The 20,560-nt window shown below is 44.3% G+C and overlaps 2 protein-coding genes across 18 annotated transcripts in view; both read right to left on the reverse strand.

Moving 5' to 3' along the window:
• The window catches only part of CCDC138 (coiled-coil domain containing 138), a 66,687-nt gene extending 56,601 nt beyond the window's left edge, over nucleotides 1-10,086 (reverse strand). For 10 of the 17 annotated variants that reach the window (XM_060309743.1, XM_060309738.1, XM_060309744.1 and 7 more), the window contains exons 1-6: nucleotides 9,951-10,086; nucleotides 9,438-9,495; nucleotides 8,826-8,951; nucleotides 6,229-6,351; nucleotides 4,337-4,524; nucleotides 2,216-2,374 (exon numbers count right to left, since the gene is read on the reverse strand). In XM_060309743.1, the coding sequence (XP_060165726.1) occupies nucleotides 2,216-2,374; nucleotides 4,337-4,524; nucleotides 6,229-6,351; nucleotides 8,826-8,951; nucleotides 9,438-9,495; nucleotides 9,951-10,043 (747 nt within the window). In that variant the 5' untranslated portion in view covers nucleotides 10,044-10,086. Of the gene's footprint in view, nucleotides 1-2,215; nucleotides 2,375-4,336; nucleotides 4,525-6,228; nucleotides 6,352-8,825; nucleotides 8,952-9,437; nucleotides 9,496-9,638; nucleotides 9,658-9,679; nucleotides 9,777-9,950 lie in introns of those variants that run through there. The other 7 variants (XM_060309739.1, XM_060309745.1, XM_060309736.1 and 4 more) reach the window with 5 other exon arrangements.
• Nucleotides 10,087-11,644: 1,558 nt separating this feature from the next.
• LOC115846364 (E3 SUMO-protein ligase RanBP2) overlaps nucleotides 11,645-20,560 on the reverse strand; it is a 53,331-nt gene continuing 44,415 nt past the window's right edge. The window contains exons 24-29 of the mRNA XM_030845032.3: nucleotides 18,296-18,500; nucleotides 17,609-17,710; nucleotides 14,156-14,301; nucleotides 12,981-13,254; nucleotides 12,529-12,854; nucleotides 11,645-12,157 (exon numbers count right to left, since the gene is read on the reverse strand). Of these exons, the coding sequence (XP_030700892.2) occupies nucleotides 11,852-12,157; nucleotides 12,529-12,854; nucleotides 12,981-13,254; nucleotides 14,156-14,301; nucleotides 17,609-17,710; nucleotides 18,296-18,500 (1,359 nt within the window). The 3' untranslated portion in view covers nucleotides 11,645-11,851. The remainder of the gene's footprint in view (nucleotides 12,158-12,528; nucleotides 12,855-12,980; nucleotides 13,255-14,155; nucleotides 14,302-17,608; nucleotides 17,711-18,295; nucleotides 18,501-20,560) is intronic.

Raw genomic sequence — 20,560 nt, forward strand, 5'->3', positions numbered from 1 at the left:
TCCATTTAAATGAGAGCACTTTTAGATTTAAATTGTGAATACTTATATAGTTTCTTTCACCTTTTACTCTCAAATTGATGCGTAATGTATTAAAACAAGCAAGTTTCCACAGGAAATCAAGAAACTGAGTTAATTTCCTTCTTTCAAGTAATCATCTAGTTCCCATTAAAATAAAGCAGTTAGCTTTATACTTATTACAAGTAGCATACAAATCCAAAGAGCAAAATATCAAGGCTAAAACTGGATGGAGAGCGCTGAGAATCCAAGCATTCATTCTTTTGCCCTGTTTAAAAATCCAAGCTTGTGAAAAAAATTAGCTTTATGCAACTTTATTACATTAAATGACTCCTTAAATAACTTAGGATATGGTCACATATACTATATGTATTTTAAAAATTAGATTAACATTCTCACTGTACAAATCTTCCACCTCCAGAAGAGATTAAAAATGTATGACGTGGGTTCCATTTCCAGAGGGATAAGCCCCACTGCACTCTGCCTCTCTTACGGATTACAACTAATTACAACTAAAAACCATACACAAAACACAAAAAGCAACTACCTAAGGAATGTCAAAGGGAAACAAAGCAGGGAATAGTAGAAAGGAGGGAAAACCTGGAGAAGAAACCATCAAGGGGCGGAAGTTTCCTGGGTTTCATTTTCCCTTGCAGTCTTGCCCCAGGGCAGGCCCCAGACACTGCTAATTGGAGAGAAACTGCTTTTCAGGGCTGGGAAACCAGGAAGAGGGGACCCCAGGAGCCAAGGACTGTGCTCAAATCTGGATCAGCCCTGAGCTGGCGAAAGCAGCAGAGCAAAGGGGCAGAGACAGGAGTTCAGTTTAGAAACAGCCCCACTGTGTGTAGGCACCTTAAAGACCCAGAGCATCACAGCAAAGGCTGAGAACCCCCAGCGGTGCCTGCATGACAGGCTCCAGAGCAACAGCACAGGCTTTGGAAACCGAGCGACGGGGCACAGCCCACACGGTGAGAAAACACTCAGCCTCAACCCACTGGGCTCACTGCTTCAGAAATGAACACATACAACCAACATTCTCCAGAGTGTTATGAAAGGATCCAGAATCTATACAAAATTAATAATATCCAAAAGGTCCCAAAGACAATCCCAAACTCACCGCACATACAAAAAACCAGAAGAATGTGATTAGGTTTCAAGAAAAATGCCAACCCTTAGGTGATCTAGAGTGGTATTTTTAACTGAATTCCAAATGCCAATGAATGCAAATGGAAAGACAGAAATTCTCATGAGAAAAATTGAAAATAATTGGAAAATTTAGAACTTTAAAATGCCAGAAATAAAACAATTCTCTAGACAAGATCAACTGCAACATGGAAATGAAAGAAGAAACTGTGATCCCGTGATCAAATCTGAAGGGTGCACAAGAAAAGGACTGGAGAGAGGAACAGACTCAGAAACCTGCGGGGTGACAGCAAAGTGGGAGGGGGGGAGGGTGCTTGCTGGGGGGTGCGGGGAGGTGGGGGGGACGGATAGCTACGAGGAGCACGTGGGAACCCTGGGGGCCGGGACTACTCTTTTTCTTGATCACGGCGCCCATCGCGAGACTGCATGCGCTTTCAAAACAAATAGTAAATTCTCCTCTATATAAGTTGCACGTATAGTAACCCATCTCTCGATAGGAAACAAAGAACAATACCGTACAACCTACCTGACAGTCTCGATAAAAATATTTAATCTGAATATAAACATTAGGAAACAATCAGGCAAATACAGAATAAGACACACTCTTTAAGACTACAGGCCAAAAGTCTTCAAAGAAAAGCCTCAGAAAAAGCAAAAATGGTGACGTGGATTGCTCTAGATGCAGAGAAACCAATGAGATTTGCCTGCATTTTGTCTAGTTCCTTGATCAGAGAACAAAACAAAAAGCAATAAAAGACAATTTGGGGACCCACTGGGAAAGTGAGCGTGGACTGTGAATGTATTTTAAGTTAAATTATATAATTAGCATGCATTTCCTGTTCAACGGTGGTGTGGAGAACACCCTCATTTCTGAGGCAATTCACAGCACAGAAGAAGGACTTAGGGTGCTGGGTCTTGATTTTTGCAACCCACCTTCAACTGGTCCAGGAAAAATGTGAGGGCGGGAAGGCTGAGCAAATGTGCAAATGCGAACGAGTAGGGAGCCCAAACCAGAGGAGGTGGGCCCTGCCCGCTAAAGTCAGCGCCATGCGCTTACCTCCTTCAAGGTCTGGAACCTTGTAAGAACCTCTTCTTTGACACCTTTAATTTTATTCAAGGCACTTTCATGTCTGAAAAGCAGCTCTTCTCTCTCAGCCAGAAAACGTTCTCGCTTTTGAAGCTCTTCAGCAAATTGCTGTTGTGCTGCAGTTCCACACTGCATAGAAAGGGCAGAGTTTAGTGTTTTTCAGAAGCACACGTACCAGCGGTACAAGTGAGTCTCATTCATTGAGATGGCAGCTCAATCGAACGGCGTTTCGGACGCATGGGAACCAAGTGAGCGCAGATGCAGCAACACCCAGACCGGCATGCAGGTAACCCTGTACTTTGCAGGATCCACCAGTGAGATTCCACTGCAAGGACTCGAGAGAATTTGGGGCGCAAGCAAGGTGAGCACCGCGGAGCTCCCCGCGCCCGCCGGGATGCCCGCCACCCCTCCCCTTCCCATCGCCTGGGATGCCCTCCAGCCACCTTCCCTGCCCCGATGCCAGCTGAGCTCCCCTGGAGAAAGCCTCATACCTGAAGAGGCACTCCCGTGCGGCCCAGAGATCCTCTCCCACCTCCCCGCATTCCCCACGGTGCCTATGCAAACCTTCTCCACCCTCCACCCCGAATCCATCACCTCCTCCAGCCTCTGTGCAGGCAGCCGGTCTCTGCCTTCACGGGGGAACAGAAGACAGCGCGAGGACGCAGCCTTACAAAGGGAGGCCGGCCTCCCACTGCCTCTGCCTCCTGGGGAGACTGCTGCCACTCAGTGCTCTATTATTTCCAACACTCCCATCGCATCAGAAATGAAATCTCTCTGGATCCCGCCCACTGGCCTCCCCTCCTCACAAACTTCTTTAAAATGTTGTCTACGTTTGCTGAGCCCTCTTGACATCCCAGTCACTCCTCGATGTACTGATACTTTCATCTGGCCTCAATCCACGTCCCCTACTGAACCAGCTGCCCAATCACTGAACCCGCAGGTCCCGCTCCAGCCCTGGTTTCACGCATCGCACACTCTGGTCCCCTCCTTCCTCGCCTCCCTGACACCACCTCCTCCGGGTCCCCTTTCCCCGCCACGGGCTCTACTCCCTCCACTGCCCTTCAATTACTGCTGCTCCTCAAGACTGGGGATTAAGCTGCTTTCTTCCTCCATACTTTCTCTGCTTGGTTCCATCCACCCAGGGGCTAAAAGCACTGCGCACGCAACTCACTGTTTCCAAACTGCGGTGCTCGGCTCTTTCTCCCAAGCTCCAGACTCAAGTCCACACTGCCTACTAACATCTCCACCTGTGTGCTTTCAGGTGGCACAAAATACTCATGTCCAAAATTGAAATCAATTAGCCATCAGGGGAATGCAAATCAAAACCACGAGACAGCACTTCACATCCACTAGGATGGCTAGAATCAAAAAGACAGAGAAAAACTGGAACCCCTGTGCAGCACTGGTGGGATGTAAAATGGTGCAGTCGTTTTGGAAAACAGTTTGACAGGTCCTCAAAAAGTGAGACATGGGCTTCCCTGGTGGCGCATGGTTGAGAGTCCGCCTGCCGATGCAGGGGACGCAGGTCCGTGCCCCGGTCCGGGAGGATCCCACATGCCGCGGAGCGGCTGGGCCCGTGAGCCATGGCTGCTGACCCTGTGCTCCGCAACGGGAGAGTCCACAACAGTGAGAGGCCCGCGTACCGCAAAAAAAAAAATATATATATATATATATTTATATGTGTATATATATATATATACACACACACATATATTTCCAACTAGAAGAATTTCAAACAGAAATTGTCATTACATATACTTCTGCTTCCTTCTGTACTCCCACATAGTGGATGCTTGAGAAAGACGTGAATTACATCCTTTAGAGACAAAGAAGATAAAGGCCACTGTTCTGAATTCTGGTGAGAGCTGACAGGAGAACTTTTTACATATAGGTATTTAAAACAATGAATCTAGAACACCTACTTCAAAAAGCATACTTTACTAGCAAATTCTGTTTTATTTCTTCAGTAAGGATGGGATGGAAATAAACACTTAACTAACACAAAACGAAACAACTGTGTTCGTGTTTCCTCAATGTTCGGCGCTGACAACATCAACATTTCCGGACCCTCGGTTCGGCCTGAGGGCTCACCTGCAGTTTCTGGTGTATCTGGAGTAACTCATCGTAGATCTGGTTGACCTGACGTGGAAGCACACCCTGCTTGTTTGAGGCTCTGGACGCTGGGGAGCTGACACGTTTCAAAGGAGACTCACTAGCGTCACTGCAACAGTCAGTCCAGTTCCTTGAATCTGAGGCCAAATTAGTTGGTTCAGCAACTGCTAAGAAAATTAAACTTAAATTAAAAACTTAATTTATAGTTTTACGTATCCTCATAGTATTGTTAAAAAGTTTCAAGGACTATATGCAGAGAGAAAGAATGATATAGCAAACAGTGAACATTTAGAAAATTTGGATGAAGGCCACACAGGAATTCTTTGTGGTCTTTTTGCAACTTCTCTGTAAATCTGAGATTACTCCAAAAATGAGTGCGCGAAAGCACTTACGGATTAACTACCTAGGCCAAGAAATGGAAAGTTACCTCAGAAACTCCGGAGCACATTCCCTTCTCTCCCTTACACCAAATTAACCGCTAACCCAAATACAGTGCTCATCATTGTTTCACTTCTTTTTAATTTTTACTACTTATGTTTAAAAAATTATTTGTTTTGCCTGTCTTTAAACTTTATATAACGTCTGTAGTTAAATAATCATATAATTACACAACCTCTATAACCTCCCCCGTTAAATAACGCGTTCCTGTATTAACGATGGCGGCAGGTTCACCACCCTCCACTGCTTCACCTGTGCTGTGTTTTTTGCACACGGACACCTGAGCAGTGCTGCCTGCACAGAGGCCAGGCGGCCCTGCACCTGGCTCCTGGCGCCCACGGTGAGCACTCCCCTAGGGCACACGATCAGCAGCAACGCTGCAGGGTTGCCGGGTACACGTGCAGAGTCAACTGCATGGTGCCCAAAGCTAACCAGCTCCCCTGACAGCAGTGGAGGGCGAGGTCCTCCTGCTTAGCTCCTCGCCAGCACTGAGCTATCAGAACTCACGCTCTGCTAATCCTGAGCACAGTGGTTTTCCCTTGCATTGGCCTCCAGCTGGGGCAGCGCCCCGGCTTTGAGAAGGGCTCTCCCACAGTACTCCCCGTCTTGGACAGACTGGGGAGCCAAGACAAAAAGTAGGAACGTTTAAAAAGGAAAACGTCTCCCTTCCCTCACTCAGCAGACGCCCTTCAAGGGGAGACACCCTCTTCGGGCTCCCGTCCCCCCAGCACCAGCCTGAAGACTCCTTAGTTCTGTCAGCCTTTACACACACTCAGCACTTGTTCAGTGGTCATCCGTGGGAAAATCCACCGCACAGCAGGAAACACAAGCCGGCAGTATTCTTCATGCTCCTCGCACACTGAGACGAATGATGAAGAGGACGGAGCAGCGAGTGTCCTGTGTGTGCGGGAGACACAGAGGCTCCCAGGGGCAGCTCGGTCCTGCAGCCAACAGGGGAGGGCACCACCCCAGCTGCCTCTTTCCCTGAAATCCTGGCAAAACTAGGATAGGCAGCCAGGTACACAGAGAGCAACTACTGGCTCAGGGCCAAAGGAAGCCAGACCTCAAGTGATCTGGACAATTTTCCTAAAATGTTTAAGGAATAGCCACCTACTACCATAATTTTACTCACTTCCTAACAAATACTGACATGAAAAAGAACTGAAGAAATTATAAAAATATTCAGTTGATTATTAAGCGCTTTTGATAAACTCTGAGAGTGTACAAATTCTACTGGAAAATCATGAAGTTTATTTTTTCTTCTCCTTTAGCTTAATGACAAGCGCAGTAACAAGCTCATGGCTTACAAAAATCCAGGACACAGAAATACAGACCCCTGAGAACCAGGGTTATTACTATGGGGTAAGCTTTATGTGCCCTACTCGACAGAGTTACTGTTTAAATGACTGTTCCAAAATGAGTATTTCTCTTACCTTTGTTTATCTGTTTAAAAGACTGCTTGTTTATTTCGGAGGTACTAACCCTATGATCATTCCCAATGAACTCTTCTTCTGTTTCCCGTTGTTTTAAATCTTGAAAAGAATCCAGTTCCTCATCTAGGCTTTAAAAAAAATTCTATCACAGCATTCTGGAAGATTTCTATAGCATTTAAAGCAGGTGAGACTGCTTTTCACATATTAACAGCGTAACAACTGTGAAAAACGTAACAAGTAAACATGTTTAAAAAAGCAAAAGGAAAAAATGTAAAGTACCGATCACTGATGCTGAAAACTCACTACAAAGATCCTTCTACACATTCAAACAGGCTCAACTGCAAACTGCACACCCTGTGGATGCTCCACACTCCTCCTCCTGACCCTGGATGCTGCTGTGCGGCAGATCTGACAGGCACTGCTTTCTCTAATTGTAACTAAGAGAAATAGTGTTGAAGGTGAGAAAACGGAACCCTGAAGTTCAATTAACTGACAGGTGACATAACCAGCAAAAGGTGAAGCAGAACTAGAATCCCAGGTATTCTCTCCAAAAAGATCATCTGAACGTTGACATTTCCAGACCAGTGCTGTTCAAAGAGAATATACTGCAAGTCACAAAAGATAATTTAAAATTTGGGGCAATTCCCTGGCAGTCCAGTGATTAAGACTCTGTGCTCTCACTGTCAACAGCCCGGGGTTCAATCCCCAGTCGGGGAACTAAGATCTCGCAAGCCCCTCGGTGCCGCAAGAAGAAAAAACAAAATTCTAACAGCCACATTGAAAACATAAAAAGACATGAAATTTTAACAATATGCTATATTTAACCCAGTATATCTAAGACACTGTCATTTTAACATACAATCGATATATATATATATATATATATTTTTTTTTTTTTTTTTTTTTTTTTTTTTGTGGTACGCGGGTCTCTCAGTGCTGTGGCCTCTCCCGTTGCGGAGCACAGGCTCCGGACGCGCAGGCTCAGCGGCCATGGCTCACGGGCCCAGCCGCTCCGCGGCATGTGGGATCTTCCCAAATCGGGGCACGAACCCGCGTCCCCTGCATCAGCAGGCGGACTCTCAACCACTGCGCCACAGGAGAAGCCCAATCAATATTTTAAAATAAGACATTTTACATTCTTTTATCCATCTTTAAAATCAGCTGTGTATTTTATACTCACAGCACATCTCAATTCAGACCAGCCCCATCTCAAGAATTCAACAGACACCTGCAGCCTGTGCTGGGCAGCTCTACGACTCCACCCTAGATCACAACTAGGGACTGTGGAAAAACTGTCCAATGTTAGAAATATTCACAGTCCACAAGCCTCAACTTGTAACTTGAAATTACACCCAGACTGCTTACCTTAAAGATGATAAAACCATCAGTTAAATATATGAAAATAATTTCCATGAATTCATAATTAACTTCCAGCAATTTTCTCTTTCCTTCCTCTATATTCGATCAACGCCATGTCCAAATCTTGACTCCAGATCAACTAGGTGACTTTGTGAGCGCCAAAGCAAACAGCAGTAACAGTAATGATGATAAACAGCGGTGCATCTGAGTGCTTCTCTACATACTGAACACTGTTCTAAGTCCTTTACATGGATTAATTCGTTTAATCAGAGAATGAAGCAATTCAAGCTCCAAAATATCGATCACGTTAACAGATACTTTAGGCACAACTTTCTTTTTTTCTCTCCACAATACCCCAACGTTTCATTTTGTATACATACACATCTTTATGGTTTAACGTTATTTCAAAATGTCTGCTCCCTCTCCATACCTAAGCACTTCCTTCTGCCACATATTTTTGGCATTAACAGTATTCAACTTAGAACTTTATTTCACCTTAGCTTCCATTGTTTTTACAGTGGTTTTATCCAGAGTAAAATCTCTTCTGCAAAACTGCTGACCCCTCACAGCCCAGCACCACATCATACATATACTGTAGGCATTGATACCAGCTCCCTGGGCTGACTTCTTCCATCTCTCTTTCTGCTACCTGGAACACAGTGCTCACCACACCAGGAGACACAACGACACCGACTGAGTTAATACCGCTGCCTAACAAACTTATACTCATTTTTACCCTAATTCCTTATTTAATTAAAAAAAACAGGGGGAGCTTCCCTGGTGGCGCAGTGGTTGAGAGTCCGCCTGCCGATGCATGGGACGCGGGTTCGTGCCCCAGTCCGGGAAGATCCCACATGCCGCGGAGCGGCTGGGCCCGTGAGCCATGGCCGCTGAGCCTGCGCGTCCGGAGCCTGTGCTCCGCAACGGGAGAGGCCGCAACCAAGAGCGAGAGGCCCGCGTACCACAAAAAAAAAAAAAAAAAAAAAAAGGGGAGGTGGGGAGCAAGGTCTTCATTTGGGTCCTGGATGAAGAGCCATCTATCACACAGTGTAAGTAACTGCATTATGCCAGCAAACACGATGCTAGGTTTGTGCTTTTATCAAATTCTCAGTAACAATCACTCAGTTTCTCCAACCACTCAGCAGGCTCCTCTCAGAGAAAAGCAAACACACAGGCAGCCCCTGACCCTCCTTAGTTTCCCGAGATGCCCAGGGAGGCCCGAGCAGGACTCGGGCTACCTTGCCATCTGACGGTCCCACGCTTGAGGGCACCACGGGGGGATGCGGGGCCGCGCCTCCTCTCATCAGAGTAACATCTCAGCGACGGACCAGCTTCATCTCCACGTGAGCAGAAACCGAAGTCCTCTGTGAACAGGAAAGACGACTGCAGAGGCTGCTCACTAAGGTTAGATATCAACGACCTCATTCTCGACCCCGAAACGTAGGAGAACAAAGCTACGTACCGATTTCCTTCCTGTCTCCCTAATGCAGACTTCTAGAAAACAGGCATCAAGTCAGCTCTTCAAACAGCACTGACGTTCATCACCGCCCCCCACCCCCGCACGTGACGCCGTCAACGACGCGGGGAAGCAAGCAGAGCAGGTGCCTCTAACCCTGTTCTATGGGTCGGTACCTAAGGACCGCAGGCGGTAGGCGAACTCCCCGAACGTTCAGAATCCGCCCTCCTTCCACCTCGTCACGACATCCCGCCAGTGCCGAAACGTTCAACACTTTATTTCTCCCCTTTATGCACTTCAAGCATTAAACGCTGCGCAATAAACTATATCTCCTGCGGTGAAAAAAGGAGCGAGCGCCTCCCCAGCCGCGCGGACACCCGGCCCGCCACCCTACCTGGGGTGCAGGGAGGCCGCCGTCGCCACTCCGCCACGTCCGGCCGCCGGCGCCCGGGCTGAAAGAGAGCGACGGAGCAGTGACCGGGGCGGGCCGGGCCGCCCGGCGCCCCCGCCCCGCACAACCGGCCTGATCCCGGGTCCCCAGCCCGGCGCAGCGCCCCCTCCCTGCCGCCCCGACACGCGCGCCGAGTCCGCGCACAGAGGCGGCCACCGCGGATCCACCAGGCCGGGCGCCCGCACCTTTCGGCTTGAAACCGGCTCGGACTCCCCGCTATGGGGCGGGACCGAGGCGGTTCCAACCCGCACGCAAGTCACAGCCGGGAACGCCTGCCACGCATCTACGCGCTGACGTGCACGGTCCCTCCCGCTCCCGATGCCCGCCGAAAGCACCCTCCTCACGAGTGCACGCACGCCGCCGCCGCCAGGGGCCATGCCTCGCGCCCACGCTCCGACCCGCAGATCCGGCGACCCGCGGACTTGGCATGCGCCGACAGGCAGGGCAGGACCTCACCTCGGCGGGGCAGCCGCCCCATACGCCGTAGCGCCTTTTGAGGCGCTCCACCATCAGGTCCTGCCCGGGCGGCTTCACCACCCTCGGCTCCATGGCCGCGGCCGCCGTCGTCTCCCTGGCAACGGCGCGCGGCCGGGCAGGGCGGGCGCAGCGGATTTGCGCCGTGACGCACGGCGCGCCGCGCCGCCGACGTCTCCCCGACAAAAGCGCGGCCGCTGGCGCAGGTCCGTGCTCGCGGGCCGTGGGGGCGCGTTGCGGGCCGGTGCGCGGGTCTCTCCTGTTTTCCTTTCCTTCCCGAGGGTCGCGCCGAGGGGCAGCCCGCGCGGGTCCGTCTCATAAGCGCTCGAACCCATCGGAAGCAGCTGTGAGACACTAATCTTGGAGAAGTCGGTTTCGGCCAAAGCATCCGTTACCAAGCTTGTGAGTCCACAGTTGTAATCTTTAGGGCGCCTCCGAGTGCCTCCCGCAGCCTGGAATCCCTCGGGAAGCGCCCGGAAACCCGCATGCATTCACCCACCCACTCCCCGCCCCCCGCATACACACACACGCAAACACTCCCACACTCGGAGGGTCGGGGCCGTCCGCCGCTCCCGGCACACGGACCCCACATGATCCTCGCACTACAGGCGGTCAGCAGGTGCTGTCCCAGGACTGCCTGTTTCCAAACCCCAAACGGCGCGACAGCCCCACTGCCTCACTACCCGAAATGAGGCGGCTCCGCTGGAAAGAACCCCGGAGGGCAGAAGGCACCGCCGGCAGTGGTTGGAATACGCAAAACGTGCTCTCCCGGGGTGCTCTGTGGTGCCACACGAGTAAGCTGATGAGAACGTGCCCCCTTTTTCTGTCGAACTTTTGACACTAGCCATTTCCAAGTAAGTTTTCAGTGTATACCCAACTGGAAAACAGTCCTCTCCTTGGGAGCTCTGGAAATTAGGTGGCAGTTTAAGTTTACGGATCTTTTATCTCCTTACTTTGGTTCCAGAATGAAAAAACAACTAGATGCACAAGTAATGAATATTTTAAATGTCATGGCTGTTAACAATTGTCACTTTATTTTTGCTACAAAATTCACCAGAAAAAGGTACTGCAACAATCTAGTATAAACCAAATCTTTAACCAAAGAACATGGTATAGATAGACCTTTTTAAAATACTCATACTTTATCACAATAACTGCAAGGAAAAATTCAAGTTCTATCAGAACCAAATGCAGTTTGAGGTAGTAGAAACAGATGACAGGTTTTTTAAAAAGTCTAAATACTCAACTTACTTAAAATGTAAAAATTAATTTAATACCTTGGGAAGAGCACAGGAAGCTACATAACATTTTAAGGAAAGAAGGTACTCTGTTAGCTATACAGGAGGTGCAAGAATTTATAGAAGAGCACTTTGGTTAAGTCTCTACCCTCTGGCTCTACCCACTCACAAGTGAATCTTTATTCATAAATGAGCACACCAATAGTGAAAATTACCAAATATATTCCAAATCTGAAATAAAAACTATCCAAGTCATGGTCCCTTTATCCAAACAGTAAGTATATCCATGCAGGAAGTCTAATATCTTAGAAGAAACTAAAATTGCATATATCATATTCCTTCAATAGTTTGAGAAGGTCTATTGCTTTTAACAAGATTAGTATTACTCCATTTTAATACAAATATGTCAGGAGTACATAAACACAAGTACACCTGAAATACACCAGTGTTTAAACTTTTATTTCACACCATGCAAGGTCAATTATAACACATTAAAAAGTGACAACAGCTATAAGCTGCAATTTTATATTTATGCATTGGAAATGTCCATTTTCAAAAGCTGAACATAATTACCATGTTGTCATAACAGCTAGGCTTCAATTCAACTGTTTATACAGGTAAAATCTACTATGAAAAACAATGATTTTATATCTGTCCACATTCTGTGATAACAATTCTTCGACTAACAGACCCTTCAGGAGAACCAAAGGATTCAATCTTTTTCACAGTATCCATGCCATCTTTAACAAACCCAAATACTACATGCTTAAAGTCCAAATGCTCTGCTTTTTTCAGTGTTATGAAAAATTGAGAATTATTGGTATCCTGGCCTCGATTGGCCATGGATAGTAAGCCAGGACTGGTATGTTTCACATCAAAATTTTCATCTTCAAATTTATCTCCATAAATGGACCGTCCTCCTGTTCCATCGTGTTTGGTGATATCTCCCCCCTGAAAAAAGATTTCAATTAACAGGAATCCCAAATAAAATGTTACAAATACATACAGAACTAACCACTAAAGGGTAGGTCCTCAACACCCAGCTTCTTTGAGAACGCAGTCTGAAAACTAAGAAACACCCACTTGTGAAAGAAGACAAACAATGAAAAGATCTTTTTCCCACCCTTGATTTCCAGCAGGTTCAAGGCATTAAAAATACGAACCGTTTTAGGCTGAAAGTTCTTGTGGGGACAGAAGCTGGGGCTGTGGAAATGCTAAAGAAGTCTAAAGAAAATCGTAAGTAAGGAGAAACACCCAAATTCCCCAAGTTGGTGTGCTGCACTTTTTCTAGACACCCATTGTGATGTACACTTAAGACTTACTTGGCAAACAAAATTTGGAATCACTCTGTGAAAAATGGAGTTCTTGAAACCAAAGCCCTTCTCTCCAGTGCACAGTGCTCTGAAGTTCTCAGCAGTTTGAGGAACAATGTTTGAAAATAATTCCATGGTTATACGTCCCAGAGGCTCATCATCTGCGCAAACATCAAAAAACACCACAGGATTTGTCTCCTTTGCTCTCGGTGATACCTGTTCTTCCTGGGGTTTCAATAAATTCTGTTGACATTCTTCAAATTTTTTCTTAAAACCATCAGCCATTTCTTTAGTTTTAAATCTCACTGCAAGCTGTTCCACTTTGGCTTCTCCATCTATTAAACAACAAACAACACAGTGACCTTTGTGTTATAATAACTGTTATAAATTGTTTTATGTATTTGTTATCAATTTTAGAAAAATCCCCAAACCGGAAAGTAGCATTTGAGTGTAGAGCTCACCAGCATAATCTGAGGCAGTCCAAACTAAAGCATTGTTGGAAACATTCAAGGGTTTCAGTTCCATTGTTTTGGTGATGACGTGGTTTGCACACACTTTGAGCACCTGGTCTCTTCTCATCAGGACCCGGTAGTAATTCTTCATCGTGTGCCAGAGGATCTTCATGTCTCCAACCCCACGCTCCTTCCACTGACTGGCCTCTCGATCCCACCTGTAAAGTTTGGCTCTCTCTTTAAATAAAATTTCTTCATCTTCTTCTCCAGATTTTACTTCTACCTGTGACAGGACATGAAATTATCTCTAAGATGCTGCTTATAAAATATTCCATAACAAATTCCAAGATCCAAATTCCTTAAGACACTGGCATGAACAGAATTTGAAAACAGTTAACATCCTAGGATTACAAATACATCTGATTTGGATGAGGCAGGAAAAATCTGTCATTACACATTTTCCCCTTATGTAACATTCTTCCTCATTTTGGAAACTAAATACATTCTTTTACAAGAGAGGTTTCAAAAAAATGCTTGTTCTTAAATATTATCTACTGATTGAGGTTGAAACTGATAAAAGTAATTTGCCTAAAACAACATTCTTGTCCAGAAAAAGTACAATTTACTTTTTATTGAAAGGACTGTGGCAAATATGAGATTAGATGTTGGTTGGGTTTTTTTCTTTTGCCCCTAGAATTACGTTACTGAAAACAAACATGCAAAAATTAAGTTCTTCCCAAGGATTTCATATAGAATTTACCAAATAACATTTGTATGTAAATTTCTTTAAAAAGACTATTTGAGGGCTTCCCTGGTGGTGCAGTGGTTGAGAGTCCGCCTGCCGATGCAGGGGACACGGGTTCGTGCCCCGGTCCAGGAGGATCCCACATGCTGCAGAGCAGCTGGGCCCGTAAGCCGTGGCCGCTGAGCCTGCGTGTCCGTAGCCTGTGCTCCGCAACGGGAGAGGCCACAGCAGTGAGAGGCCCGCATACCGCAAAAAAAAAAAAAAAAAAAAAAGACTATTTGAACTTAAAGGCTGAACTTCTAATAAAGAGCTTCCATTTGAAACGGTCAATGTTCTGAAAGAAATGCAAACAAGGCCAAGCCCTACAAATCAAGCCCATGTCAAGTTTTAAACTTAAAATGTGAAGTTATTAGTAAGGTTTTCACTCTTTAATATTTACCTCTGGTAATGACACTATTGGTTCAAAATGGATATCTTCATTATGAACTACCTCTTCATCACTACCATCTTCATCTTCGCCAACTTTACTGGTTGACTGTGCTCCGAACACAGCTGCTCCAGTGTTTGCCCACTGGAAATTTTTATCTGATGAATAAATTAGGACACTTAAACAGTGGTATCTATTTTAATAAGCTCTTAATCCCAGTTAGATTACTTTATGAATGAATCTAATTTCCAATGATGTAACACACTTCTAATAAAAATGTTTAAACTTGTACTATTCTGGCAGATTAAACTCATGTGGTGAGTACACAGGACTTTTAGTAACATTTATGTCTAGATATACAGATAGGGTCTAGGATCATCTGAGCCTTAGGTCTTCATGATACTGAACTACAGAAGAACTTTCAGTAATGAAGCAGGTTCTTAATTAAAAGTACATACTTTGAAACTCTGAAAACCCAGCTCAGCTCCAAAGGTAGTTCATTTCATAAAACATTCTATCACATGAAAAATATAACTTTTGAACCTAAAAATGTTCTCAAAGAAGCCAAATCTGCTACTTCCATATTAGCCGAAGCAGACTAAACATGTTTATAACTTCTCTACCTCAACTTCCTCCTAAGGTAACTAGAGCTGGAGCTTAAACTTCTTGGCCAGGTGGCACTGCAGCCTTGGGAGAAGCTGACCCCCACTGTCTTCAAGCAATACTAGGCTTAACTTAGTTAAGGGGTGAAAAGGCTCCCCACTCCCACGCAGAGGAACAAAGACTTTTACTCCCCCTCACGGAGAAGGTGAAAACTAAAAGCTTCTTCATCCGCATCTCGAATGTGAGGACCCAGCCTGCTAATACATTCCCCACTATCCTAGAGGAAAGAAACCTCTCAACTCTTCATCACTTGCTGACAAAATCACTGCTCTCTAAACCTACATCTGATGCAAAAACTCAGGAGAAGGCAAAAATGTCACGGATCAGTTAAAAACAGCACCCTGAAGAAAGAACAAAATTAGTGTCTAAAGCAGTAACTCCTAAGTGAGGTTTAATGGGGAGAAAAAAACAGGAAAAAAGAAAAAAATTATTAAGAAGATACAGCAAAAGAATGCTCTGAAACAAGAAGAGCACAATCTCAGGTTGTGTGGGGGGCTTCCTGAGAACAGTAACCACAGATCTACATGATACACAGGCGTAGGGCTCAAAAATAACTGGCTCAGGAACTCCCAAGCAGAAGAAAATTTTAAATTACCCCAATACCCTGAGAGGTATGGCAGAAAGTCTCAAAATTCCTCTGAAGCAATGGTTCTTAACACTGGGTGCATATTAAAATCACACCAACAGCTTCTGTAAAATACCAGTGCCTGGGCCGCAGGCCCAGAGAGCCCAACATAACTATCAGGTGTTTCTTTTTTCTTTAAAAAGCTCCCAAGAAATTCTAATATGAAGCCAAGAGTTGAAAACCACTGTTCTAAAGGGACAGGAGAAAGAACTTATACAGTAAGAGTATAAAGATGTGCACATCAGTAGTATCAACTTAACAACAACTGTGTTCTAGATAATAGTACCTAGGAAGCTTCCACTCTGAGTCCGGGTTTAATGAAAACATTACAGAATCTCAAGGAAATAAGATAAAACGTCAAATCACGGACAAAGGGGAGCAGCAGATAAACATGTGTTCCTTGTGTTCTCTTAGTTTCCATATGAAATATTACACAAAAGACAGGGAGTGACTGACAGACCTGCCTGTGAAGAGGACTTTCAGGAGAAGACAGGAAAAAAAAGGAACAAAAGAAAACATGAAACAAAAATAAAATGAACAGATGAAGAAAAAGTAATCACCACAGAAATAACACATAACAGAAGAGGAGGAAAGGATTAAAAAAAAAAGACTCCTCGTAGCTTAAAACCAACCAAACAAAAAGTTTAAGATCAAAAAGGTCCACACAATGCCAGAAATAAGTTTAAAAAACAAAAAAACATTCTGGTGAAACTGATTACCTTAAAAAAAAAAAATTAAATCCCATAAGCTCTTAATCAAACAAGGCAAGATGAAATTCTAAAATATTAAAAAAACTTATAGTAGTGTGAAAATTCCCCATGAAAAGCTATGAAATTGATTCCAGGGGAATTTAGTTTCAAAATGCTATTCTGTGCTTACTAGCACAATCTAAATTAAATAAAGCAGGCATTTAACACGCAAGAAAACCAATGATAATTTAAAGGAAAGTAATGACAAAATCTGAAGATAAATAAAAAACATAAACAAAAGAACTGATAAAACCAAAAGCTACTTCTTTGAAAAGACAAAGCACAAATTCCTGTGAGATCTAAGAACAAAACAAGAAATGTAGTTTAAAAAAGAGCTTGGTAAATAATCTCATGGAAAAAGGAGTGAACGTCAGCAAATAATACTCAGGGTGAGCCTCCCACGTGGCATGAGTCTTGCCTACCTCACACTTCATTGTACAGTACTGATGGAGTACTTTGAAAAAGGTATACCAAGTATCAAGCAACCTAACACATCAATTTTTATTTGGCTTTTTATTTGTGGATAATTATACCTACTATACACTGTTGTATCTGTTGACCTATGACTTCAGGCTACTTATTAATAAAAATAAAGCAACCTGACATCAGTGAAGCTATGAATTCCAACATAACGTAGCATCTGAAGGTAATTTCTAAAAGTTTTATATGTGTTTCCATAAATGACAGGAACTGTTCTGTTTTTTTTTTTTGCTGATTGGCTAAACCCAGTGTTAGTGAAACAAGTAAAAATATGTGAGAGGGAATTCTGAATTGGATTATCATGTAAGTATGTATCTTCAACAAAATTTATTCGACAATTCAAGCATCTTGTTCAATTTAGGTGGTGCTATAATCAGATACATGTAAGCTACCTTAAGAATGAGAAAATATGCTAATTTTTTCAAGCTTCTGAAACAAGGAAAAGGATTATTTTCTACAAATGATACCCAAATGGACCAAAAATAGAAAAAAATCACTGGAAAAGGTGGGAAAGCTCACCAGTTATAAATGAGCACAACCCTTATATTAAAAAGCACAATCAAGGATATTGCAAAAATAAAAAACTGCAAAATCATCTCCTTAAAAATTACTGATGCACATATCTTGAAATATTAGTAAATCAAAAGTATAACTAAAAGAACAATGTGCCAATCCCAAGGTTATTCCAAAACTGGAGTGACGGTTCTGCATTTCAGGATGGGGAAGGCTAGCACCATGAGTTACAATGAATGACGAGAAAATTCTTATGGTTATATTAATAATAGCAAAAATAACAATAAAACAGAAGCCCTTCCTTTATTACAACACTAGACAGCTGGAGTGCAGGGCTGGGGAAACAAATGGCCAGGTGAGTGACAAAGGGCTTGCTCCCCCCACGTGTGCATATTTCTGTAATACAATCATTAAAACCGCTCCTCCTGATCTTACCTTTGGACCCAAAAGCAAAATCCCCAGAATTACTGGAAGCCAAGTCTGCAAATGACAGCCCTGTGCTACTTCCAAATCCAAATGAAACTGTTTTGCTTTCCACTGGCAAAAGGAAAAGAGCAATTTAATATTTCATTTAATACATGTTGAACATCAAAGCTTTACTCAGGACCCAAAGAGAATGGGGGTAGGACCTGCTGTACTACTGAGAGGTATGGGGTGGGATGGGGTGTGGAACATTTATAATCTGGTTATCTCTCTGAAGAAAACTTATAAAAGACATCCAAGTTCTGAGCTTCTTCATTGTTATTACGTTTTCAGGTACTATTCTCAATGCAGAATATACCAAGAGCATACCCAAAATCATTTTTTAAAAATGAGATGTAGATCTATACTAAATCAGATAGAGAGCTATACAGTTTCTGCTTTACACAATCTAATATAATCTAAAACATTCATTCAAAGGCAGGATTTCAGGAAATATCTAAAGATTTTTTGTATTCTCAATTGTAAAAAATAAGCTCATAAAAGCGAAATATTTCATGCCCCTTTATAAATCTCAAATTTTGTTTTAAGAAAGGGAGTTTCTGGATTTGCATTTAAAAGTCTATCGTCTCAAAATCACAGGTGTACCTTATGTAGTAATGCATGCCTAGAAGGTTTTTATAAACATGTATCAAATTGTACCTTGGCTTGTAGAATCTGCACCATTTTCCTTTCTAGTACATAAATCCACAGGTTTATCGACAGCTTCAGAAGAAATAGGTGGTGAACTAATACATTTGGTAGTAAACTCTGGTTCTTCAGATTTACACAAAAATGGTAGAGTCACTTTACTGCCATCCGTACACACACTGTCAGCCGTGCTAGTTATGCCCTCATTCTGGGATTTCTGCAAAGAGGAAGTAACAAATAACTATGACATTAAGTACTGATTGACAAAAAGGATCATATACCCTATTTTAAAAGAAACCGAGGACTTGGAGTTCTGGACAAAATGGAGTAAGCACACTTTTCTCTCTCCCACTCCACCTTTCATCCTACCTCTCCCAGCACCTACAGCTGAATTGGACTGAAACAGATAAAGCGACTAGAAGAAGCCTCTGAAAAGTGGATGAAAGCAGAAGGATTAAAAATCTCAAGACATGGGACTTCCCTGGTGGCGCAGTGGTTAAGAATCCACCTGCCAATGCAGGGGACACGGGTTCGAGCCCTGGTCTGGGAAGATCCCACGTGCCACGGAGCAACTAAGCCCATGCACCACAACTACTGAGCCTGTGCTCTGGAGCCTGTGAGACACAACTGCTGAGCCCACATGCCACAACTACTGAGCCCACATGCCACAACTACTGAAGCCCTAGCGCCTAGAGCCTGTGCTCCGCAACAAGAGAAGCCACCGCAATGAGAAGCCTGCGTACCACAAGGAAGAGTAGCCCCTGCTCACTGCAACTAGAGAAAGCCCGTGCGCAGCAATAAAGACCCAACACAGCCAAAAAATATATATATATATGTATATATTTATATATGGCCCACTGGTGAGGAGCAATGGCTGAGATGTAGGTGGCAGCCAGGCCTGGTGATGAGACCACGGACAACTTGGCCTCCACGGGCCAGCCCGTCGGGGTCCCCGCACCACAGCCGGAACCCAAGGAGGTGCTGGCCTGAGCCATGTGCCCCCGTGCACACTGCTGGGGCGTGGGGGCACCTCCAGGCCACATGGCCCATCATCCACAGCTGCCTGCCCCCAGCCAATGAGGGCAGTCCCTGCCTCCTGGACACAACCTCCTCCCAAACCCCTGCGGCAACCATGGGTTCTGGAAATGGACTAGGCTGAGCCGACGAGGTCGTGCCTGGGCCCCTTTCCTGACCTGCTTCCTACCTGCCTACAGCGGGTGTCACAACAAGAAAGTACTAAACCTGGAGGAAGAGGGTTTCTGGCCAGAACTGCTGGATGGCGGCAAGAGATTTGAGATTTTTCTCTGACTGTCCCCCAGTTTAACAGAAAAAGAAAGCCCCTCACTATGGTAGATGGTCCCCAGGTGTAAAGACTACTGGAGAGACAGGCAAAGTGACCATCTGAAATTCTGGCCTTACCAAATTCACTTTCAATCAAAACACCACAAACTTCCCCCTTCCTAAGAGCCATCTCATTAGAAGATGTATTTATAGTAAACTTCTGTTTTTTACTTAGGAAAAAGAGAAAGAAAAAAGAACAAAAAAGACTCTCAAGACCTGAGAGGTAATCTTGGTGAGAACCCCGCGGGAAATTTTTCCTGCCCCCACCCACTAACCCACATCCCAGGCAGGGTACGAGAGCTGTCCAAAACTGCAGCTGCCGACGGCACAGATGGAAAAGGGTCCAAGAAAAGTCAACTCTCCTTGGCCGAGGGTGGGGAATGTCATGAAATGATCCGTGTGCTGAATGATCAGAAAAACTTTGAAAAGCTCTTCTAACAATGTTCCAAAAAAGGACAAATACTCTTAAGACAAATGAAAAGATAGGTGTCAGGCAAAAAAATATAAAGCACAAAAGAAAATCAAATGGGACTTCACAACTTAAAAATACAATAACAGAAATAAAAATATTTACAGAATGCTCCATCCAACTGCAGCAGTATACATGTTCCTCTCAAGCACGCATGAACATTTATGAAGAAAGACCACATTCTAGGCCATAAAACAAACTTCAGCAAGTTCAAAAGAACAGAAACCATACAAAGTATATTCTCAGTCCATAGTGGAATTAAACTAGAAATCACTAACAGAAATATAGCTGAAAAAGAATCTCCAAATATCTGGAGATTAAACAACACATTTTTAATACACATGTCAAAGTCTCTGGACACATTAAAAATACTATGAACTAAATAGAAGTGAAACTACAGCTTACCAAAATTTGTGGAATGCCAACAAAAGCAAGGAAGGGGAACTTTGTAGCACTAAATGCATATA

Source organism: Globicephala melas, chromosome 12 (genome assembly GCF_963455315.2).
Source record: "Globicephala melas chromosome 12, mGloMel1.2, whole genome shotgun sequence".
Classification (NCBI taxonomy): domain Eukaryota; kingdom Metazoa; phylum Chordata; class Mammalia; order Artiodactyla; family Delphinidae; genus Globicephala; species Globicephala melas.